Here is a 25,486-nt window from a genome sequence, read left to right as displayed (position 1 = left end):
GAACCAGCAGATGGAAGACCTCTCCCTCTCTCTCTGCCTCTCTGTAACTCTGCCCTTCAAATAAATAAATAAATAAATCTTTAAAAAAAAAAAAATAACACCATGTGAGCAGAAGGTTATTTGTAAAACAGGTTATAGAATTTCTGTTTGCCCTAGTAAATGCTTATGTTTTAAAAGTCCAAATACTCGGCAGAGAATCTACAACATTCAGATTTAAAATAGCTCTACTGAAGGAAATGGTTTTGTGCATGTTCCTTAATGTTCTTAGTTGCAACTAAGCCTATATACCTCCATTAAAATGATAAATGGACCAAGATAGGCAATGTTTGATAACTGCTAAAGATGGGTTTTGGATTCAGTATACTGTTCTACTTTCTTCTGTGCATGATTAACAATTTCTATAGTAAATAAAAAATGCAGCTCTCCTGTTAACTAGAAAAAAAGAGAACATTTTACAGTAAGATTTCTTTATCGTTGGAGAAGAAAATGACTATTTAATATTTATTTTATAAAACAGCATAAAATACTGAAATATGTATTATAGAATTGATAGAACATACAAGCAGACTCACATTTCTACAAATGCAGATCTCAATAAAAATTGATTTCCTTCACTATTATAAAGTCTCTTGGGCTCATAACTGCCCCTGCTTAAATAAGTAGATAAAAGACAATAGGAGGACTCTGGAAAGCTTGGCCAACATGTTAATTAATATATAAGTAAGTCTCATATTGTAAGTCTTTTGGTTACCTTACAATTGACTTACTGTTATCTGGCATTCTGGCACAATGAGTTAAGTTCCCACCTACAACACCAGCATCCCACATTGGAGTGTAGGCTCAATCCAGCTATCTGCTAATGTGCCTCGGAGGCAACAGATGACGGCCCAAGTACTTGGGCTCCTGCCACCCCATGGGAGACCTGAATAGAGTTCCAGGCTCCTGGCTTCAACCTGGCCCAGCCCTGCCCATTGCAGCCACTTGGGGAGTAAACCAGCAGATGAAAAAAGTGCTGTGTGTGTGTGTGAATCTGCCTTTCAAATAAATAAAAATAAATCTTTCTTTTATAAATTGACTAATTTATATTTTAAAGTTAATTTCAGTTTATGACCCCAGGTGTTTACTAACAAATTCCCAATTCCCAGTTATAAAATAAAAAGTACCAACCTCTGCCCAAGCTTTTAGCACAGCTAAGATCTCCATGGTAGAAGCACTTTCATTATACAAGTGACTCAGAGCTTCTTTTCCAGCCTGTATTTTTGTTAGAGATGAAACCAGCAACTGGTGAACTCTTCGGAGATCATTAAGGTCACTTACAACTCCACTTGCTATCCAGGCACTGCAAACCTGGTTTTTGAGAAAATCAGAGGTTGTATTTAAAAATTATGAGTATTTGTCTTTTAAGTTTAGCAGAGCTCACCCACTTCTCAGGAAACCAGTCACTGAAACCATCTCACTATTAAGAAATCCAACAGAATGTGGCTGTTAATGATCAGAAAATGGCAGCAATTTTAAAAGAGCATGAAGTCTACGGTGGAAGCAGGACACCAGCAGAACTAAGGGTATAAAATGGGAAGTTTTAGATATTATTAATATGGAGGGAGAAATGAAGCCATGAAATCATAACCTTTAGAAATCTTTGAACAAGGCCGGCACTGCGGCTCACTAGGCTAATCCTCCACCTGCGGCGCAGGTACTCCGGGTTCTAGTCCCGGTTGGGGTGCTGGATTCTGTCCCGGTTGCTCCTCTTCCAGTCCAGCTCTCTGCTGTGGTCCGGAAAGGCAGTAGAGGATGGCCCAAGTGCTTAGGCCCTGCACCCACATGGGAGACCAGGAGGAAGCCCCTGGCTCCTGGCTTCAGATCGGTGCAGCGCACTGGCCGTAGTGGCCATTTGGGGGGTGAACCAATGGAAGGATAGATCTTTCTCTCTGTCTCTCTCTCACTGCCTAACTCTGCCTGTCCAAAAAACAAAAAAAAAAGAAATGTTTGAACAAACATTTGAAATAAGTCTCTAACTTTGAAACCCCATAGGGCAGGCATTTGGTACAATGGTTAGGATGCCACTTGGGATGCCCAAATCCTGGGTTTGAGTCCTGGCTCCACTCCTGATTCCAGCTTCGTGCTAATATGCATAATGGCAAGCAGAAGGACTCAACTACTGGGTACCTGCTACCCACATGGGAGACCCAGATCGAGTTCCTGGCTGCTGATTTTGGTCTCAGTAGTTGTGGACATTTGTGAATGTTTGTAGAGTGAACCAATGGATGGGAGCTCTCTGGAAAAAAAAAAAAAGTCTTCTCTCTTAAAAATCATAACCATAAATGTTTGGCTTAACATTGGAAATTATTTTACTACATTATTTTTTATTTATTTATTTATTGACAGGCAGAGTGGACAGTGAGAGAGAGAGACAGAGAGAAAGGTCTTCCTTTTGCCATTGGTTCACCCTCCAATGGCTGCCGCGGCTGGCGCACCGCACTGATCTGAAGCCAGGAGCCAGGTGCTTCTCCTGGCCTCCCATGGGGTGCAGGGCTCAAGCACTTGGGCCATCCTCCACTGCCTTCCCGGGCCATAGCAGAGAGCTGGCCTGGAAGAGGGGCAACCGGGACAGAATCCGGCTCCCCGACCGGGACTAGAACCCGGTGTGCCAGCGCCGCTAGGCGGAGGATTAGCCTGTTGAGCCGCGGCGCCGGCCTACTACATTATTTTTAAAATCAGAACTTGCATGGCTTACTAATAAAACTTAATTAAAAGATAAAGCACCAAAACCTTAAAATTCCATTGAAGATATTCATTGTTAGCATTTATTTGAGATGCAGAGATAGACACAGGGAACTCCAATCTACTGGTTCATTCCACAAATGGCTACAATATCTGGCCAAAGCCAGAAACTGGGAACTCAATCCAGGTCTCCTACATGAGTGGCAGAAAACCATTATCTGAGCCTTCAGTACTGCTTCCCACCATCTGCATTAACAAAAATCTAGAACCAGAGGCCAGAGCCAGGGATCCAACCCAGGTACTACAATGTGGAATAGGGGCATCTCAACCAACATCCTAGGCTAAATGTCTGCCTGCCAATGAAGACTTTGATTCTTCTGAAGACAATAAATTTTTAATTTTAAAAACTAAACATCAGGCTGGCGCGGTGGCATAGCAGGTAAAGCCGCCGCCTGCAGTGCCGGATTCCCACATGGGTGCCGGTTTGAGTCCTGGCTGCTCCACTTTCAATCCAGCTTTCTGCTGTGGCCTGGGAAGGCAGTAGAAGATGGCCCAAGTCCTTAGGCCCCTGCACCACATGGGAGACCTGGAAGAAGCTCCTGGCTCCTGGGTTCAGATCAGCTCAGCTCTGGCCATTGCAGCATTTGGGGAGTGAACCAGCGAATGGAAGACTCTCTCTCTGGCTCTATATCTCTCTGTTACTCTTTCAAATAAATAAAATAAATCTTAAAAAAAAAATCAAATAATTTTGTCGTGCAAAAAATTTATTCAATTATCAGGAACTTTCTAGTTTTTCTAGATGCCATATTTTTTTTTTCCTAAAGAAAATTTATTTCTTCTTGTTCATGTACAAATGGTCCCTAACTAAATGATGGTTCAACTTAATGACAGTGTGAAAGTGATATGCACTCTGTAGAAATATACTTTTAAATTACTCCTGGGCCAGTGATATGCAATATTGGCTCCGCTTGTGATGGTGGGTGGCAGCAAAGCTCCCAGTCAGCCATGTGTTCACCCTACAGTGTAGTGTGTTGTTAAGCTATGATCCTCAGTAGATTTGTTGTATTAAATGTACTTTCAAGTAAGATTTTAAGTGGCTACAGGAAGAACACATATAGCAAAATGATAAATCAGACACTCAGCATAACACTTAACACAGCTCACTAAATATTGAAGGCACTCAGATATTTCCAACAGATAACCAAATAAAAGAAAGTAGAGAGAACAGGTTAAAATTAGTTTTTCCATAATGTTTACAGTAATTGATTCATTTGATTCTGCTTTTATTTACTTCAGGTCACCAAGGTCTGAATATTGAGAGCTTGACAGTCCAAAGAAAAGCAATGTTTAAAATTGTGTATTATATGGCTTTTAGGTATATGACAAACGTTCAACCTCAATCAAAGCAACAAATCTGTCTTGAAACACTTTTTTGCTCTATAACACAGACAAAAATCCAAAAGCTTGATGACTTACAATGTTCTTGAGACTGTGGGAAAACAGGTACTTATGCCAATGAGAGTTTAAATTGCTAAACTCATATAATATACTCTTTATTAATTCAATTTTGGGGGATTTATTTCACAGATATGTTTGTACCCAGTGAAATGACTAATACAGAGGGTCATATGTGGCAGCACTATTTGTGAAAGCAAAAGAAGAGGAAAAAAGTTTCATGTCCAATGTCATGTTTATATATTGAATTACCTTGCAACAGTAAAAAAAGGAAGTTCTTTTTGAGAAGAAGAAAGAAAAGGAAAAGGATGAGCTGAGACTGATAGGAAGAAAATCATAAAGAGCTTTGGTATCAAATACTACCTGCAGAATTACTTCCTAAGATCATTTCTTAAGTCCGTCTTTTTAACCACTGACCTGACATGCTTTGGCAGTGACATCAGGTGGTGTCTCTGAAGTAAAGGCTGGTCTAAGTGCTGCTCCTACCTGGCAAGAAATTATATGGCATATCAAACATCAATAAATAAGACAGTAACAAGTTCTCTCTTTTTTAACAGTATTTGAAAACTATTTATAAAAAGTTGTGTGGACACTCATTGTTTTTTGTCTGCCCTGCTTATCTTCTGTTTTTAGATAACAGCATGTCAGTTTTTCTTTAGGGGACTATCTCTGCACCTCTTAATCCACGCTGTTGTTCTGAAGTGACAGCACTGCCTGGTTCCAGGGACCCATGCTAGGCTAGCATAAACTCCAAGACTTTAGTTGGGAGTTCTAAGAAAGCAGCAGCCTCTTTACAAGGTGCTGAGTGCTAGCGGAGCTATCTTGATACCACGGGGAGATGAAAAAACCAGAGTCAGCTAAGAGATTCCAGACAAGAAATCTTCTTGTGTTTAAGTGAGTTGTAACTATAATTTCTAGCACTTGCAAGTCCGAGGTACTAACAGTATAATGCAGCTCCTGTTATTTGACAGTTCTACGTAACTTCAATCCGTTCCTTCTACTTTCTCCCTAAGCATACACTGGCATTGCCTACTCGGAAGAAGTAATAGAAGCTGCCACTAAACTAAACTGGTGCACTGTTCTTCCTAAACTGATCTCCCTAAACGCTAGTCACCCAGAAGCTACCTCTGAATCATAATGAGATCTCTCTGGATGAAGGCTGCCAGAGGGTTACAAGACAGGTGATGCTTTTGTTATTTTCCTAGATTGCTCAATGACCAGTCAAACACAATTAGTTTAAAAGATTATAGAGCCAGTAATAGAAACCTGAATCCTTTCCTAAGCCTGAGTGGGTAGAAGGGAAGGAGGAGGTTATATATAATACTCTATTCTAGGAGGTTTTTTTGAAGACAATACATGCATATAGCCCAAGTAGGATAATTAGTAGTGATTTACTGCTGTGTTACCTATTAAGATATATTGTAAAGAATGTCATTACCAAAGTCCTTTCTTCCTTCAAATTATCAAAAAAATTGTTAATTCTGAAAAGTAACCTCTGAAATTATATAAGACCTGTTTTGTGTAACATTTTGCTTTTACTTGAAGCTTTATAAAACATTGCTGCCAAATTTCCTCTTCAAACATACATACTTTATCTACTGATTATACTGGTGAGATGCTAGACATAATATACTCAATTATGAATTAAGAGGTGACATGTCAGTTAGTTTCATACACTTTTATCCTTGTGTTTAAAAATAAAATTCTCTAACACAAAGTGCTTACATTGGCTTGATACTGTTCCAGAATCACATGACCTGGAAACTCTGGTTCTGGAATACTTGCAAATCGTCGAATAACAACTAACAGTGTTTCAAGGCCAGAAAGACGGAGCTGATCGCTGTGATCCGTAGCAGCCATAAAAGCCATTCGAATTAAGTCAGCAAGATGTAGCACCAAAAAGTCATCTACAAGGTAAAAAGTATCTTAGCAGGAAAAGAATATGCTGGAACTAAGACTGTCAAATGATAATTTCAGGGCCAGCACTGTGGTGCAGCAGGTAAAGCTGCCGCTTTTGGCACTGGATTCCCATATGGGTACCAATTCAAGTCCCAGTTGTTCCACTTCCCATGCAGCTCCCTGCTAATTTGCCTGGGAAAGCAGCAGAGGATGGCCCAAGAGCTTGGGGCCCTACACCAACATGAGAGACCCAGAAGAAGCTCCTGGCTCCAGGCTTCAGATCTCTCTCTCTCTCTAACTCTGCCTTTCAAATAAATAAATCTTTTTGAAAAACTGGTAATTTCAGGCTGGCACTGTGGTGCAGCACATTAAAGCCCCAGCCTGTAATGCCGGCATCCCATGTGGGTGCCAGTTCGAGTCCTGGATGTTCCACTTCTGATCCAGCTCTCTGCTATGGCCTGGGAAAGCAGTAGAAGATGGCCCAACTCCTTGGGCCTCTGCACCCATGTGGGAGACCTGGAAGAAGCTCTTGGCTTCAGAACAGCTCAGCTCTGGCAGTTGCTGCCATTTGGGGAGTGAACCAGTGGAATGGAAGACTTCTCTGTCACTCTGGCTCTACCTCTCTCTGTAATTCTATCTTTCAAATAAATAATTCTAAAAAAAAGTAATAATTTCTCCTTAAATTTAATAACCCAAACTTCTTCTAAGTACTTCTGATTCCATTTACTGTTTTATTTTACTGTTTGTTAATTATAGATTTTAAAGCTAGATTGAATGCACACTATAACTACACACAGATCTATCCCAACCCAAATGACTATGTGTAACTATTAGAACACCAGAGGCAAAACCAGCATCTTTTACAAAAGTGCTAACAATATACTCAAAAGAAATGTTGTCCAGACTTTGATAAAAGCACAGTAGCTGGAACTTAGGAGACTTTGGGCTTTGATGAATTAGGCAGTAATTTATTCTCTTTTTGTCAAGTTGAAGGTAAAAGACTTAATGTTGCTTTTAAAAAACTTTCTTTTTGTGTGTGTGTGGTTTTTTTTTTTTTAATTTATTTGAAAGTCAGAGTTAGAGAGAGGGAGGGAGGCAAAGAGAGATCTTCCATCTGCTGGTTCACTCCTCAAATGGTAGCAATGACTAGAACTGGGCCAGGCTGAAGCCAGGAGCCTGGAACTCCATTTGGGTCTACCATGTGGGTGTCAGGGGCCCAAGTACTTGGGCTTTCATCCACTGCTTTCCCAGGTGTATTAGCAGGGAGCTGGATTGGAAGTTGAGCAGCCAGGACTTTAAGTGGCACCCATGTGGGATGCCCAGCTTCGCAGGTGGTGGTTTAACCCACCATGCTACTACATTGGCCCTTCATGTGGTTCTTTATATAGGCTAGACTGTCTTATTTTCGCATGTCTTGCCAAACATACAAATGATGGGAATATAAAAAACATTTCTAGCTAAAGAAATGATACCTGAGAATTCCTTTTATTGTTACAAGACATTCTTTGGTGTAAAAATTCTCCTGAATAAAAAACATTCTCCTAGGGGAGAGATGTTAGAAAATCATTTAACAGTGTTCTAATAATAAAATGTTTTAGGGGTACAAATAATCTTTATGAATGTGTGTGTCTGTGTGTATTTGAGATTAAATATTTAAGTGTATTAGAATTAGCTCTATATGTAATTATATACTATATATATTAAATATATTTGAGACTAATTAAAAGAATAACAGCTATAGCACACAATGAAGAACTAACATATTTTAATAAGTGTCAATTACAGTGGGAACATAGGGATCATTAAGTATTTATGGAATACTAATTTTATACCTATATTTAGTCTCTAGGAGATAACTAATTCATACTCAGACCAGCAGTTCCAACATTTTGCTTTGTAGTTCTTCTGATAAAGAATACTTCTAAGGCATCTAGAAATGACCATTATGTCTCTGAACATACGTTCTTAAGTAAATTAGACATTAAACCACACACACATATAGGTAAAATTAATAAAACTGAACAATAAAAGTTAAAAACAGTTTTCCAATCAGGCCTCCTTTTCTCTGACAGGCTCAAATGTTTTCTAGGCAACATCTGACACCAGATAATTGATAAGCAAAAACTTTTTCAACATCATAGTTCAGAAAAATAACTGTTGGGAACCAGTTAATGTCTGTACTACTTCCAGAGACCATGATTATTCTCTTTAAACTCAACTCATTGCACATACTCATTAAACAAACGTGCATGTGAATTTAGGAAGTTTAGACATTAAAAATTACATTAAAAATACTAAACTTATAAATATTTTAAATTAATAATACAACCATAAGCATTTCTCCACAGAGCATTTGGTATTTTTATTATTATGCCACTTACTTCTTGAATCCCTTTTTTTCATTTCTTGTGCCAAAGTAATGTCAAAATGTGCACTGCTGGCATTTTCACACTGGCTGATTATCTTACAAACGCATTCAGCAGCAAAGACTCTAGTAGCCCATCTGGGATTGGTAAAAGGATGTGATTTTTCATCATTTCTGGTGGTCAGGACTGAGTCATCATCCCCTTTATCTCCGTCTTCCTCTTGCATTGTATCCACACAAGTTACAGTAGTAAAATCTTTTATCAGTGGAAAATACATGTCATAACAATTAGTTGGAAGATGCATTTAAAAAGGAACACGAAAAATGTCATCAAATGCAAACCAGAATTAATTACTGCTGATTAATCATATATGTTTAAAAAAAAACCTCTTCAACCTACTATGCCAAAATGCTCACCCCATCACATATCTTCTTAATAACATCAAATAATTAGGTAAAATACTACAGACAACAATGTTGTTTAAAGAGAATGCTCTAAAAGCTGTTCAAGGTCAAAATAAAAAAATTGTTAAGATTATATTCAATATGAAAACCCAAACACTAGATATGGGATAGTTATGACTCCTGTACACCTAGTTGGCTACACTTAGGGAAGTTCAAAATTCTCTAGTAGGGAATAGAAGGAAAATATGCCAGGACATGATGGTTCAAAGAACAGATACAAATCACTGGAAGCAAACAAGACCAGTAAGAATAAACGTTGACACAGACAGAAGAACATAAAAAATAATTCCAGCAGTTATGCAGGTGTCCTAAGTGACATCATTTTTTAAAAAATGTGTATAGTTACCTACTTTTTTTAAAGATTTTATTTATCTATTTGTGAGGTAGTTACAGTAAGAGAGAGGCAGACACTGAGAGAAATGTCTTCCATCTTCTGGTTCACTCCCCAAATGGCCACAATGGCCAGAGCTGAGCTGATCCGAACCCAGGAGCCAGGAGCTTCTTCCAGGTCTCCCACACAGGTGCAGGGATCCAGGCATTTGGGCCATCTTCTACTGCTTTCCCAGGCTATCTCATAGAGCTAGATCAGAAGTAGAGCAGCCAGGACTTGAACCGGTGCCCATATGAGTTGCCAGCACTGCAGGTGGCAGTTTTACCCACTTCACCCTGCCAGCCCCCGCTCCCCAAGTGGCATCTTAACCATTAAGCCAAATACCTGCCTCTACCTTTTGAAATTCATATTAACTGTGGAGAAACAGGCTTACATGAAAATGGAACTTTGACAAGTTTTCTGTTTAGTTGATGTTAGGCAATCCTTCAAGAATTTATTATATATGAAAAGAAATGATTGGGCCACCATAACTTACATCATACCTTTTATACCATAAATAGCAACTCTATTTTTTAGTTTGATTTTTAACAGAAGTCATCTATCAAAAGAAAAAAAAGCAGGCTTAAGTACTGAGATTTTAGTGATCAAACTAAAAAAGAACTGATTAATTAGTAAGAATTAAACATTAGAAGTATGAGGGTACTTTTAAAAGTTTATGGAGAGGCCAATGGTGTGGCGTAGCAGGTAAAGCCACCACTTGCAATGCCGGCATCCCATATGGGTGCTGGTTTGAGTCTGGCTGCTCCACTTCCGATCCAGCTCTCTGCCATGGCCTGGGAAAGCAGTAGAAGATGTCTCAAGTGCTTGGGTCCCTGCACCATGTAGGAGACCCAGAGGAAGCTCTTGGCTCCTAGCTTTGGATCAGGCCAGCTCTGGCATTTGCAGCCATTAGGGGAGTGAACCAGCAGATGGGAGACCTCTCTCTCTTTCTCTCTCTCTCTCTCTCTCTCCTTTTGCCTCTCTATAACTCTGCCTTTCAAATAAATACATAAATCTTAAAAAAAAAAAAAAAGAGCTTGTGAAATAACAGAAAAAAGTTTATTTTGGTGCCAAAAATATTTGAAACCCATGCAAGTTTTTCATAATATGCACTTTCCACAAACTTTTGGAAGTCCCTAACAGAATCTTCATTCATTTATTTATTTATTTGAAAGGCAAAGAGACAGAGATGGACAGAGAGAGACAGACATCTGCCCTGCTCCCTAAATGCCCACAACAGCTGGGCTGAGCAGGCCAAAGCCAGGAAGCCTGGACACAATATGTCCCTCCCTGTGGGTGGCAGGGAACCAACCAATTGAGCCATCATCTGCAGCCTACCAGCATGTGCGTTAGCAGAAAGCTGGAGTAGGAAGCAGAGCGGGGACTCAACCTGAGGCATTCCCATACTTGGGTCAAAGGCGTCCCAAGCAGAATCATAACTGCTGTGCCAAAAGCGTATCACAGAATCTCCATTTAAAGAAAGTAACATCCAGACATGCATAATCCAAATATTCATACAGGATTCATGAACTGCCAATGGCAATCAGTTTTATATAGCGTTTGCTTTCAACTTTGTTATTTCATTTGGTCATCACCAGTACTTACCAGCTGATGCAGCAAGTACGTCTTTACAAAGCTTTAACCAAAGGGAGAGCTTTTCCACTGCCATGGATGTAAGCATATGATTCAAAGTCTCTTTGATATCATGGCATAACCTCTGATCTGTCTCTTTGTCTAGTAAGGTCAATAAAGCCCCTTCAAGGCCCACTTCTCTGATGTTAGCATCTGACAAGAAGAAAATCGATGATCTAAGTAATACAGAAAACAAAACTGCCAGATAAGACACTCACACACTCAACAGCAACTCAAGTATTTCACAGCATCAAATATTCCACACTGAACTACTTCAAATATTGTGTATTAATCTACTAAGACTCATTTTAGGTCACAGTGCAAGTTTGGGATTATTTATGATCTTGAATAGCTATTTTTAAGTAATGTCACTGAAGTTTTTATCAATACTTTTCAATCTATCTTCTTAGGTTGTTCAGTATTAAAAATTTTATCAGATTTTTAAAAATTTATTTATTTATGTGAAAGGCAGAATTAGAGAGAGAAAGACAGAGAGATCCTCTGTTCACTGGTTCACTCCCCCAAACAGTTGCAAGGGCTAGGATTGGTCCAGGCTGAAGTCAGGAGCCAGGAGCTTCATTTGGGTCTCCCACATGAGTGAAGGAGCCCAAAGACTTGGGCCATCTTCCGCTGCTTTCACAGATACACTAGCAGGGAGCTAGATCAGAAGTGTAGCAGCTGGGACATGAAGCAGCACCCAGATGGGATGCTGGTGTTGGAGGCAGTGGCTTAACCCACTATACCACGTTGGCCCTTATCTAATGTTTCTTTGTAAGATTATTTTAATTCCTTTCAAAAGTTAATTTCAGGGGCCAGCATTTCGGGATAAAGGGTTAAGCCACTGCCTCCAATGCCAGCATCCCCTATGAGGGGCAGCTCAAGTCCCAGCTGCTCCACTTCGAATCCAGCTCCCTGCTAATGTACCTGAGAAAGCAGCTAAGAATGGACTAAGTCCTTGGTCCCTTGCGCCCATGTGGGATGCAGCTCGAGGCTCCCAGCTTCAGCCTGGCCCAGCGCTGGTTGTTGTAGCCATTTGGGGAGTGAACCACAGGATGGAAGATCTCTCTATATATCTCCTCCTCTCTTTCTCTCGCTCTCTAAATCTTTCAAATAAATCTAAAAAAATTTAATTTCAAATAAACAATTAAGTGTTCCTTATTCTAGTAAAAAAGGATTTAAATGTATTAACATGAGAGTAAAGGCTAAACAGAAAGTGACCACTGTATGGAAAAGAATGTTTAATTCCTGCAACTAAGCTATTGTAGACTACTGAATTAGTATCCATTATTAATATTTAGTTAATACTCATTATACAATATTTTCATTGCAAAACAGTAAAGCATTTTGGTGCTTTTCCTTGATTTAGCACCTAGTCTTTTAATTTTGAAAATGCCCGAAGAGCAAGTAATTGTTCTCTTGAAGATGTAACTAATTCAGCATTTATGAAAGCATTTAGACTCTAATGATTATGTCACTATACAAGTCTATTTTAAAAGAACAGTAAGAGGTGGTGGGAATGTTTCTGGTTATGCATCGACAAAGATCTAACAGCTAATGTCATGTGATTCATGACTGGTTCCTAGATTTGGCTGGGGTGAGGAGGAAGGAAGAAGCCACAAAGGACATTCTTCAGATAATTAGGGAAATCTGTCCACAGGCTATAAAGTCCATGACATGATGAAATCAATGTTGATGTTCTTAGGTGTGGAAATTCGGTGTGTGGTCATGAAGAAGAATGTCCTTGAGAAATGCAAAAAAATGCAAAGTGAAGTATTTAGGGATGAACTGTCATGATGTCTGTAGCCTGCTCTAAGATGGTCTGGCAAAAGGTGTGTGTGTGTCTGTGTGCATACATGCCAGCATGTGTAGAGATACATTTATAGTGAATATCACAAAGATATTAAGTAGGTGAATTTGTGCAATCATTGCATAGTTCTTTCAACTTCTCTATGGCTTTTAAAAATTTTAACACTTTAAAAAAGAAATTATATAATGAGTTCCTTACTATAATTTTGCTCACATAGCAGGAACACGTACATTTACATAATCAAAGGCTAAAGCAATAGATGTAATTTCAGAGGTAAATATAAACAGAAGTTTGCTTTGGGGAGACTATCTGACACTGTCAGAAGACAAAAATTTCTCTGGTTGAGGTAAGTAATGACAGAATAGTTTGGAAATGATTGCTATAACCTGCTGATGATTACTATACCCATCTTGCAATGATGATTAATCCGTTAGAGCAAAAGTTTTACCATAACAATAAAATTGTAATTTAAAGAGCACAGGCTACTGACAGCAGAACATATTATAGATCTGAAAGCTTTATGGTATCAAAGAACTTTGTAAAGTCTATGACAGTACTATGGAAACTATACACATTCAAGCATAATATACTAGTATTACTATTTGAGTAGGTTAATATTTCTTTGAATTTATATGCATGTTTGCATTACACTCATCAGTTTTAAAATGAAGGTATATAGATACTTAAAAGTTTTAAATTTAGCCCTAAAATGTAAAATAACATGCATAAAGACTCTTTAATTAGTACTCATGTATAATGCATTGTGTTAAAATGAGATTTGAGGTGAAGGGAGACATAAATGATTAATTACTTAAGGGCTAAAAGTAATTTCAATTGACTGCTGTAAAAAAAAATTGCTCTAAACCAGTGGCTCCAAAACTTTAGTATTAACACAAGGAGAGTTAAAGTATAGATTATAAAAATGAAGTTGCTAGGCTCTTCTCCCAGATTTTCAGCTCAGTAGATCTGGGATGGATCCCCAAAATTTGCATTTTGAAAGAACATCCCCCAAGATGAGGGGGATGTTGCTGGTTTGGGGATCTCAGTTTGAGAACCATTGCCTTAAGCCAGTAAACATCACTGATTGGAATGATACTAACTGTTAGCAACTGTTTCTTGTAACAGGTTTACGACCTACTGTACATCAACATTTAAATTTTGTTATGTATAAATGGAAAATTTAATATCAAAACAATCATTCGAGCTGGACTTATTTTCACAAAAAGAATTACCTGGAATGAACTTCTCTTTGCTGTCCTTAGCAAACAAAACAGCATGTTCTGAAACCTCAGCTGCTTCTCTCTGCACAAGCTGACGTAAACAAGCCAGTACTGCTCTTCTCAGTAACAAGTAGGGACTACAAAGATTCACCTGAAAGATAGCATGAGGAGGATCAAACAGCTAAAATCTTGATGACACTCTGAAGTCTAATGGATATTCATTCACTGGACCTCCTCCTGATTCTATCCAGCGCATCCCTGGACTGGACACAATTTATTAAAAACACAGAAACTTCTTGAAATGGTGCTGGTATACATTTCTGATTATATAACTTAGTAACAGCTTATGGAGTAATATATGTCCTAGATTATGTACTGTTCATAAACAAATCCAGCAAAAGCCTCTTGACAGTGTTAGAAGACAGCACAAACATAGGTAAATAACAGTTTTAGGAGATAAATACAACTGAAAGCATTTATTTTCAGCTTATACATTTGTGCTCATGCAACTATATTATGTTTTCTGATTCCCAAAGTAAAAATGTATATAAATTTATATAGGCAATATAATATACTGGATAAAATGGGGGCTCTGGTGTTAGACTGCCTCAGAGCCAGAGATCCACCAGTTACGAGCTGTGTGATCTTGGGTAAATTATTTAACCTCTATGTGCCTCAGTTTCCTATTCTGTAACATTACCCCATCTCCCAGGGTTGTTGTAAAGTGAAGGCAAATTAACACGCAAGTGCTTACCACAGTACCTGGGCAAGTAGTAAATGTAAGTTATTGTTAATGTAATCTCTAACAATTCAATACCATTTTATTCAGATGACCTATAGAGTAAACAAATGTGTTTTGAAATAAGAGCTGGGAAGAATTTACTGAGAAAACATTCACCAAAACTCTCTAGAGACAACTATTACAGAACAGCACATTGCCACGTAAAGATATTTGGAAATATGTATATATACTTATCTGAGTAAATCTCACTAAGTTGTATCTACATACGGCAAATAAGATTGGTGATATATCTCAAATGATCAATCACAAGTCAAAGGATTCTGCTTACAAATTCTTATTCAGTGACTTCTTAAGTAAAATAAAATCTAGAGATTTCAAATATATTTTGTCCTATTAAAGTAAAGGTCAATAAATATCTTATTAATAATATATCTTATGTATATTATAAATAATATATCTTATGATAGTGATTTTCAAAGCAAAATCTGAGAAATAATGGTATTAAATTCTTATAGTAATTATTAGATTTGGTGAAGCTAGGTTCAGTATACAAAAAGAAACACATGGGAAGAGAACTGTATCCTAAACTTATCAGAAGTCAAAAAACAGAAGAAGTTTGTGAATATATCATCAGTGAGTCACAAGGATGGGAACTGGCTTTTAAGTATATTCTACTATACTCTGAAGCAGTATTATGAACTCCAGAGTGGATAGAGAGGAATGCCATTCACAGATATGTTCAAGGCAGTCACACCAGTCATGTTTAGAAGCCTGTTGTTAAAACGAGTCTATAGGTTAACAAAGAGAAAGTTTTACTCATGCCCAAGATTACTTCTGTATTCAACAACAATGACAAAAGCACTTCACAACATATTGTAAAGAAAAGCTAATGAATCTATTAGTTATTCTAATGGGAATTTTATAAGCATAAGCAATGCAGGTGCAGCATTTTTCAGGCTGTTCAAACAATTTTTTAGGAAAAGCATGCTTAAGTATTCTTGTCTTGTTTGGTAGAAAAAAGGTGAGGGCTGTCACACAAAGCAAAATGGGAGGTCTAACATCTCCATGTCATTCTCCAGCATTTACACCAGGAAGAGGAACAGTGGGTTAAGGTAAACAAACAAAGCAGGCAAAAATGAAAAATAAAAATGTAGCTAAAAATCCTTTTTAAAATGAACATACTAAATCAAAATGATGCACAATTCAAGGAATGAGTGCACTAGCCGGAGGTTAGGAAGGATTTATTTATATTGGTTTTAAACAAACACCATGTAACATGCTACACATACTGGACTTTGCATTAATGATTAGCTTAAACAAAGAGATGCAGAGAAAAAAATTTTTACACCCAAAAATGATACAAAGAAACAGCACTGCAAACCTCAAAAAAAAAAAAAAATTAGGAATCAAGGGTCAGGGACCTACCAACACAGAATTATCCAACAAGATTTCCTGCACAAAAACAAATGACAGACCGGTCATGACAAAACTAAAAGTAAATACTAGGATGACTTTGAAAACAGTTAGCTAATTATTAAAATATAATTGATGATAGAGTTATTACTCAGACTGGCTTAGCTTCAGCTTAAACAGTGTGCCAAAAATACTTATTTTGTAACTTAAAATATGAGTTGGGCTAAGATCTCAAAAATCGTCAACTTGAGAAATTCAAAATGTAAAGATATAAAATATATAATAATTTTAAAATGCACATTAGTATAATTGAGTTTTCCTTTGTAATCTGTGATGAAACCTCACTATCAAAATTAGACCAAGCAGACATAAGCATCAGAGGAATGATCTGGATTATGTTCATAGGGAAAGGTGCCCAGCTAGACACAAAGTTAATAGTTTACCTCATCCTAAATTAATTATAGGTTTTTTTTTTTTTAAATCTTGAAAGCCAATTTTTAAAATTAAGAATACTCAGAATTGCTAGTGAAGCTAGGGCCACATTCAGAATGGAAGTTAAACAGCACAAAGCTAGAAGAGAACCACTCCTATGAAGATTCGTGCTTAATAATGGAATGCAATTTCCTTACTTGGATGAATACTCTAAATGATAAAAAAGTCAATCTAATAAATTCAGACTAAATTACTAACCACACTATTAAGACACAAAGCTAACACACTATAATGATGGTAATTTTAAAATGTCTCTTACAGCTGAAATATTATAATAAATGTGATTAAGATTTGGAACTGTAACTTCAGATTTTCTCAATTATTCTGAATACACCTAACGGGGAAATCTGTTAAGAGTCTTAATTCTTCTTTATATGTAAAATTTTTGGTCTGTGGAAGGAAAAAAGTCCATGAGTTTGATCAGATCTTATTCATCATGAATTAATGGCTGATCTAGCTCTTAATTTTTCAATAAACTTTAATTAATAAATGAATGTATGTATCACTTAAAGGATATTAATGGAAATTTTCTACTATACAATTCAAGAAGAAAAATAATGGCAGTATCACTGTATTTAAATGGAAAGTAAAAGAACTACTTGCCAAGGACAGGGACGTTTTTCAGTATTTGGTTCTGGCAATGGTTCCTTGAATATAAAGAAAAATTCCTGGGGACAAGTCCTTGAGTGACAAAGATAAAACCTTTTTCCTATAAGTGTTCTTTTCCTAATATACAACTGACTGAAATCTAGAAAACCTCTCAGAAAAGGTTTTTAATGACTATAAGTATCAAAAATTAATACAATGCATGTTTAAGACATATGTCAGGATAATAAAAAGAACTTCCATTACTGAGTGCTAAGTGCATGCCTAGAACATGTGCCTTCACATACAACGACTTGTGAAATTATAACATTTTTGTAGAAAAGTTGGAAGAGGTTTTGGGACTTGCTTAGGTCACGAGGAGGTGGCAGAGTTGAGATGAGATGCACCCATAAAATCCACAAAGGCACTATAAAATCAAGAAACAGGATTGGAAATGGAGTGCAGAAACCTGGATTCTAGATCTAGAGTTAGTTAGCTACCACCACCTAGATGTGTCACCTTGGGCAAGTTATTTGGTTTTTTTTGTTTTGTTTCTAGTTTATCTTTTGATTGAAAAGGTTAGTTTCAATGATACAAATAACATTCTACAAAAGTAGGAATAATCTTTGTGACATAGTTTTAGATTTTGAGGCTCTTTTAAGCTCTGAAATGCTGCATATTTTGCCTCAAGCTTGAAAATGAAAGGTCTCTAAAGGAGTGATTCTCCACAGCCTTTACTAAAGGGAGTAGGCTATGAACATGGCAGGGCCAGAAAAAGCTGGAAAGCAGTGGGTCAAGTTCTGATTCCACATGCATCTCAGTGTTTGAGGCAGTCCAAACAGAAACTGGTCACACTTAAGGTACACAGATTAGGAAAAAAAGATTAGGAACCATTTGTTCAGAATTTTCAGCTGACTGCCTATATTTTTCTACATTCGTTAGAAAAAAATTAGAATTTTGATACTGATGCAGATGTTGCTAGAATATTAAGGGAAAGTTATTTTTCCATTCAGGATATAAAGAACCCTATATGTAAGAATTTAGAAAAGATGAAAAATAAGAAAAAAATGACCACATAAATTTCTGCATGTTAAAGCATAAAACATTTTCTTATATTGTACCTGGGACATAATAAGCACCTACTTGTTATTATATAAAATATTATAAATATTAATTTTTACAAATATTAATTTTAACATTAATGAAGAAAAATGAATCAGTATTCATTTATGAGAGATTTAAGAGAGATTTCTTGAAAGCTGCTGTTTACCTGCCAAAACAGGCTGGAACTGAGGGAAATCAGCTTTGTAGGTAACACAGTATAGAGAAGAATTGAAATGTGTCCTAGAATAAATCTAAGTTTCAAATAAAACAATCTAAGGACTCAATCATAATTTTATACTCACACAGAGGCTGTTAACCAAGTTAGACAAGTTGACATATCGTGGGGCAAACATATGAAGCTGCTGAAGGCAAGAAATGGCCTGGGCTTGCACAAGGCAGTCTGGGTTATCTTGCATCACTGCACAACCCAACAGACAGGAAGCCCTTAAGGTAGACATTGAAGCACTGTTACCTGAAATGAAAAGCAGATTGGTTTTAATAATTAGCTTATAAAATCATTGCTCTTGAATCATGTATCAAAGGTTTTGAAATTTTATTTCCAGTTTTTTTTTTTTTTAATATTCTACTTATATGCAAGGCAGAGTTAGAGAAAGAAGCAGAGATAGTGAAAGAGAAATCTTCTATCCACTGGTTCATTCCCCAAATGTCTGCAATGGCCAGGGCTGAGCCAATTCAAAGGCAGTTGCCAAGTCTCCCAGGTGGGTGCAGGGGCCCAGGGACTTGAGCCATCTTCCACTGCTTTCCCAGGTGCATTTACAGGGAGCAGGAAGTGGAGCAGCCGGGACTCAAACTGACACCCATATGGGATGCCAGCACTGCAGGCAGAATCTTTTTTTTTTTTTTTTTTTTTTTAAAGAAAGCTTTTATTTAATGAGTACAAATCTCATAGGTACAGCTTTAGGAATATAGTGGCTCTTTCCCCCATACCCACCCTCCCACGCCGCCCAATCTTGTCCCATCTCCTACTCCCTCTCCCATCCCATTCTTCATTAGGATTTAAGTAACTTTATATACAGAAGAACAACTCTATATTAAGTAAAGATTTCAACAGTTTGCACACACACACAAACACGTACTTAGTATAAAGTACTGTTTGAGAATAAGTTTTACAGTTAATTCTCATAGGACAACTCATTAAGGACAGAGGTCCTACATGGGGAATAAGTGCATAGTGACTCCTGTTGTTGATTTAACAGTTAACATTCTTTTTTTTTTTTTTTTTTGACAGGCAGAGTTAGACAGTGAGAGAGAGAGACAGAGAGAAAGGTCTTCTTTCCGTTGGTTCACCCCCCAGATGGCTGCTATGGCCGGCACGTTGTGCGGATCTGAAGCCAAGAGCCAGGTGCTTCCTCCTGGTCTCCCATGCGGGCACAGGGGCCAACAGTTGGGCCATCCTCCACTACACTCCCAGGCCACAGCAGAGAGCTGAACTGGAAGAGGGGCAACTGGGACAGAATCCGGCGTTCCAACCGGACTAGAACCCGGGGTGCTGGTGCCGCAGGCGGAGGATTAGCCTAGTGAGCCGCGGTGTCAGCCAACAGTTAACACTCTTATTTATGATGTTAGTGATCACCTGAGGCTCTTGACATGAGCTGCCAAGGCTATGGAAGCATTTTGAGTCCACAAACTCCATCAATATTTGGGTAGTGGAAGTTCTCTCCTCCCTTCAGAGAAAAGTGCATCCTTCTTTGGTGCCCCTTTCTTTCCACTGGGGTCTCACTCACAGAGATCCTTCATGTAGAACATTTTTACCCCCATGTCTTGGCTTTCCATGCCCAAAATGCTCTTATGGGCTTTTCAGCTGAATCTGAATGCCTTAAGGACTGATTCTGAGGTCAGAGTGCTGCTTAAGGTGTTTGTCATTCTATGATGCACAGGCAGCATTTTTTTTTTTTTACATTTTTTTTTATTTTTTGAAAGGCAGAGTTAGACAGTGAGAGAAAGAGACAGAGAGAGAGTTATAGACAGTGAGAGAGAGACAGAGATAAGGGTCTTCCTTCCGTTGGTTCATTACCCTAATGGCTGTTATGGCCTGCACTTTGCCAATCCAAAGCCAGGAGTCGGGTGCTTTCTCCTGGTCTCCTATGCGGGTACAGGGACCCAAGCACTTGGGCTATCCTCCACTACCCTCCTGGGCCACAGCAGAGAGATGGACTGGAAGAGGAGTAACTGGGACTAGTACCCAGCACCCCAACCAGGACTAGAACCCAGGGTGCTGGCGCCACAGGCAGAGGATTAGCCAAGTGAGTCACAGCGCCAGCTGCAGGCAGCATCTTAACCTGTTACACCACAATGCCAGCCTCTTAATTCTAGTTTTAAATTTAAGGATCTGTGAAGTAAAATTTCTTCTACAAAAGAAGGGATAATTTATGTGACAGATTTTTATATTATCTTTGTTATTCTTAAACTGAAAGGCTTATTACGATACAAATCATTAGGCAAAGAAGTTGGGTCTATTGTTTCATACAAAGTGTAATTAGAAATTATCAATAAACTCAATAAACTTGGCCCTGGTTACATTAGTTGAGAGCTACTTTATTTAAAAATATATTTATTTATTTAGTTGAAAGGCAGAGTTACAGAGAGGCAGAGGGTAGAGAATCTTCCATCTGCTGGTTCACTCCCCAAATGGCCACAGCAGCTGAGCTGAGCCAATCCGAAGTAAGGTCTTCCAGGTCTCCCACATAGGTACAGGGCCCCAAGCACTTGGGCCATCTTTTACTGCTTTCCCAGGCCATAACAGAGATAGATCAGAAGTGGAGCAGCTGGGACTCGAACCAGAGCCCATATAAGATATCTGTACTGCAGACAGTGGCTTTATCTGCTATGCCATGGTGCCAGCCTCAAGGGAGCTACTTACATATAATCATTTACAACACAATCTGAACAGATCAGAATATGTGAGATTTCAGACTTATAAATGTTTTAAAGATTTATTTATTTATGTGAAAGGCAGCTAGAGAGAGAGAGAGAGGAAGAAGTCAGTGCCCTAGCTCAATAGGCTAATCCTCTGCCTTGCGGCGCCGGCACACTGGGTTCTATTCCCGATTGGGGCGCTGGATTCTGTCCCGGTTGCCCCTCTTCCAGTCCAGCTCTCTGCTGTGGCCTGGGAGTACAGTGGAGGATGGCCCAAGTGCTTGGGCCCTGCACCCACATGGGAGACCAGGAGAAGCACCTGGCTCCTGGCTTCAGATCAGCGTGATGCGCCGGCCGCAGCAGCCATTGGAGGGTGAACCAATGGTAAAGGAAGACCTTTCTGTCTCCCTCACTGTCCACTCTGTCAAAAAAAAAAAAAAAAGAGAGAGAGAGAGAGAGAGAGAGAATCTTCCATCTGCCAGTTCACTCCCCAAATGGCCACAACAACTGGGACTGGGCCAAGCTAAAGCCAGAAACCTGGAGCTCCACCTGGGTATGCTCAAGTATTTGGCCATCTTCACTGCCTTCCCTAGGTACAATAGCAGGAAGCTGGATGGGAAGCAGAGCAGTCAGGACCTGAACCAGTTCTCTGCTGGCATCACAAGTGGCTTAACCCTCTGTGCCACAACACTGGCCTTTTATTTCTTAAATAGGTATCAGAATCATTTATTGCTTACACAGAAATCAGATTCTTTAAAGTATCTCACTTCATGTCTGTCATTTTAATTGTTAATGGCAGCATCTTTAGGAACTATCTAATCTTTATAAATATGGTATTCCCTCTTTAAGGCAAGAGAAATCAGACTGAATGGCTTTAAATATTCATTTCACCCCTGACTTTTGCGGGCACTGGGCAGTGAAATCGTAAGATGGAATACCTTTTTTTTTTTTTCTACAGGCAGAGTGGACAGTGAGAGAGAGACAGACAGAGAGAAAGGTCTTCCTTTGCCGTTGGTTCACCCTCCAATGGCCGCCGTGGCCGGCGCACCGCGCTGATCTGAAGGCAGGAGCCAGGTGCTTCTCCTGGTCTCCCATGGGGTGCAGGGCCCAAACCCTTGGGCCATCCTCCACTGCACTCCCGGGCCATAGCAGAGAGCTGGCCTGGAAGAGGGGCAACCGGGACAGAATCCGGCGCCCCGACCGGGACTAGAACCCGGTGTGCCAGCACCGCTAGGCGGAGGATCAGCCTATTAAGCCGCAGCGCCGGCCGGAATATCCTTTTCTGTCTCTGTGCCCTTCACATAAAATCAAAATAAATAAAATAAAAATCTACCATATGCCAAGTATAGATATTAGGAACAGAATTCATTTTTATGTGTATGTTTTTAATGTGAAACATCATAAAATCAGTTATGTATACTTCTGTAGATTATGGTTTGGTCTCCAAACTCATGCAGATATGTAAACCCAAAGTCATTTTTAAAAATTTATTTTATATATTTGAAAGACACACCCCACAAAGAGTCAGAACTGGGCCAGGCTGAGGCCAGGAGCCTAGAATTCCACCCAGGTCTCCTACATGGTAGCAATGACCTAACCACTTGGGCTATCTACTGCTGCTCTCCCTCCTCACCCCTGCACCATACACATTAATAGGAAAATGGAATCAGGAGTAGAGCCAGGACTTGAACCTAGGAACTCTAATATGGAAAGCATAGGTCCCAAGCTACATCTTAACTGCTATGCTAAATGCCTGCCCCAGAGTGTGAAAACTTATATCTAGCTGTGGTATATAAGAGGTGGGCCTAGTAGGAGGTCCTTAGGTCACTGGGGGCTTGCCCAACAGAAGGTAGTTCTTCCAAGATGGTTCGTTATTTTTTTTTTTTTAAGATTTATTTTATTTGAGAGGCAGAGTTATAGAGAGGGAGAGACAGAAAGAGAGGTCCTACATCTGCTGGTTCACTCCCCTAATGGCTATAATGGCCAAAGCTGGGCAGATCCAAAGCCGGGAGCCAGGAGCTTCCTCTGGGTCTCCCAAGCAGGTGCAGAGACCCAAGCACTTGGGCCATCTTCCGCTGCTTTCCCAGGCTATCAGGAGGGAGATGGATTAGAAGTGGAGCAGCCAGAGGCGGTGCCACGGCTCACTAGGCTAATCCTCCGCCTGTGGCGCATGCGCCCCAGGTTCTGGTCCTAGTCAGGATGCTGGATTCTGTCCCGGTTGTCCCTCTTTCAGCTCAGCTCTCTGCTGTGGCCCGGGAAGGCAGTGGAGGATGGCCCAAGGGTTTGGGCCCTACACCCACATGGGAGACCAGGAGGAAGCACTTGGCTCCTGGCTTTGGATCGGCACAGTACGCCGGCCCCAGCACACCGGCTGCAGTGGCCATTTGGGGAGTGAACCAATGGAAAAGGAAGACCTTTCTCTCTGTCTCTCTCTCTAACTCTGCCTGTCAAATTAATTAATTAATTATTAAAAAAAAAAAAAAAAAAAGAATGGAGCAGCCAGGACTCAAACCTGTTGGTATGGAAGCATTGCAGGTAGATGCTTAACCTACTAAGCTTAACCTACTAAGCCACAGCACCAATACCCCAAGATGGTTGGTTTTAAAAATAAGTTGGGGGCCAGTGCCGTGGCTCACTTGGTTAATCCTCCGCCTGAGGTGCCAGCATCCCATATGGGTGCCGGGTTCTAGTCCCGGCTGCTCCTCTTCCAGTCTAGCTCTCTGCTGTGGCCTGGGAAGGCAGTGGAGGATGGCCCAAGTGCTTGGGCCTCTGCACCTTCATGGGAGATCAGGAAGAGGCACCTGGCTCTTGGCTTCGGAACGGCATAGCTTCGGCCATAGTGGCCATTTAGGGGGTGAACCAACAGAAGGAAGACCTTTCTCACTGTCTCTCACTGTCTAACTCTTTCAAATAAATTAAAAAAAAAAAAAAAGTTGGACAGGGCCCACACTGTGGCATAGCAGATAGAGCTGCTGCCTCCAGTGCCGGCATCCCATATGGGTGCCAGTTCGAGTCCCAGCTGCTCCACTTCTGATCCAGCTCTCTGCTATGGCCTGGGAAAGCAGTGGAAGATGGTCCAAGTGCTTGGGCCCTTGCACCCGCGTAGGAGACCTGGAAGAAGCTCCTGACTCCTGGCTTTGGATCAGTGCAGCTCTGGCCGATGCAGCCAATTGGGGAGTGAACCAGAGGATGGAAGATCTTTCTCTCTCTCTCTCTCTCTCTCTGCCTCTCCTCTCTCTGTGTAACTCTGTCAAATAAATAAAAATAAAATCTTAAAAAAAAAAGTGGGTCCAGTCACTCTCTCTGCTTAGTGGCATGCCAGGCGATCCTTTCTCTGCACACAGTCTATTACTGATATCTGCCACCCTCATTAGTTGCCAAACCAATGGGACTGCCCAATCTGGGACTTGAACCTCTAAAGCTGTGAGCTAAATATAAACATTTTCTCTTTATAAAGTTAGTTGCTTCAGGTATTCTGTTGCAGTAATGAGAAGCTGACAAATCTACATACCTTGTAGCTCTGGACCTAATGTGGTAATAAGAGCATTCAAACAGCGTCCAAGACTTTGGTGGACTTCAGCATGTGTGGGAGGCACATTTAACAACAACATTATAATAAGAGAAAGGGTAGGTTCCACATGTGCATTGAAGAGTGGGCCAGCAGAATCAATTATCAATGACAGAGAATGTAGTGCCCAGGTCTGTGAAGACAGAGAAACACAATAAAAAATGTTACAGCAGCATTAAGAAACACAGAATATATTAAAATGTTCTTTTGTTGAAGTAAGTGGTAAAGTAACAGCAAAGTCATTTATGTATATGCTACTGGTAATTTTCAAAGATGAATCAGGAACTTCAAAAATTTAAGAAAATTCTTCTCTTTAAATATCCAGTACTGGGGGACCAGCCTGTGCATCTGTGATGCCGACATACCATACAGGTTCAAGTCCCAGCAGCTCTGCTTCCGATCCAGCTCCCTGCTAACGGCCTGGGAAAAGCAGCAGAAGATGGCCCAAGTAGTTGGGCCCCTGCCACCCACGTGGGAGATCTGGAAGAAGCCCTGGCTTTTGGTTTTGGCCTGGCCCAGCCTCAGCCAGAGGCCATCTCGGGAGTAAATTAGCCATTGGAAGAGGAGCAGCCAGGACTAGTACCAGCGCCCACATGGGAATGCTGGCGCCACAGGCGGAAGATTAACCTACTGCGCCACAATGTCAACCCTGGGTGAATAAATCCTTAAAAAACAACAATCTAGTATTGGGGCAGGCATTGTAACACAGCAGGTTACGCTGCTACCTTCAAATATGGCAACCCACGAGATTGCTGGTTTGAATCCTGCCTG

At 39.8% G+C, this 25,486-nt stretch overlaps 1 protein-coding gene across 8 annotated transcripts in view; it reads right to left on the bottom strand.

Moving 5' to 3' along the window:
• HEATR5A (HEAT repeat containing 5A) overlaps nucleotides 1–25,486 on the bottom strand; it is a 136,333-nt gene that overhangs the window by 30,483 nt on the left and 80,364 nt on the right. For 7 of the 8 annotated variants that reach the window (XM_062205309.1, XM_062205313.1, XM_062205312.1 and 4 more), the window contains 8 exons: nucleotides 24,659–24,848; nucleotides 18,573–18,742; nucleotides 13,947–14,085; nucleotides 10,881–11,060; nucleotides 8,457–8,696; nucleotides 5,902–6,083; nucleotides 4,594–4,662; nucleotides 1,168–1,347 (listed from right to left, as the gene is read on the bottom strand). In XM_062205309.1, the coding sequence (XP_062061293.1) occupies nucleotides 1,168–1,347; nucleotides 4,594–4,662; nucleotides 5,902–6,083; nucleotides 8,457–8,696; nucleotides 10,881–11,060; nucleotides 13,947–14,085; nucleotides 18,573–18,742; nucleotides 24,659–24,848 (1,350 nt within the window). The remainder of the gene's footprint in view (nucleotides 1–1,167; nucleotides 1,348–4,593; nucleotides 4,663–5,901; nucleotides 6,084–8,456; nucleotides 8,697–10,880; nucleotides 11,061–13,946; nucleotides 14,086–18,572; nucleotides 18,743–24,658; nucleotides 24,849–25,486) is intronic. The other variant, XM_062205314.1, reaches the window with a different exon arrangement.

This window comes from Lepus europaeus, chromosome 11, assembly GCF_033115175.1.
Source record: "Lepus europaeus isolate LE1 chromosome 11, mLepTim1.pri, whole genome shotgun sequence".
Classification (NCBI taxonomy): domain Eukaryota; kingdom Metazoa; phylum Chordata; class Mammalia; order Lagomorpha; family Leporidae; genus Lepus; species Lepus europaeus.
This window is presented reverse-complemented; position numbering and strand designations above follow the sequence as displayed.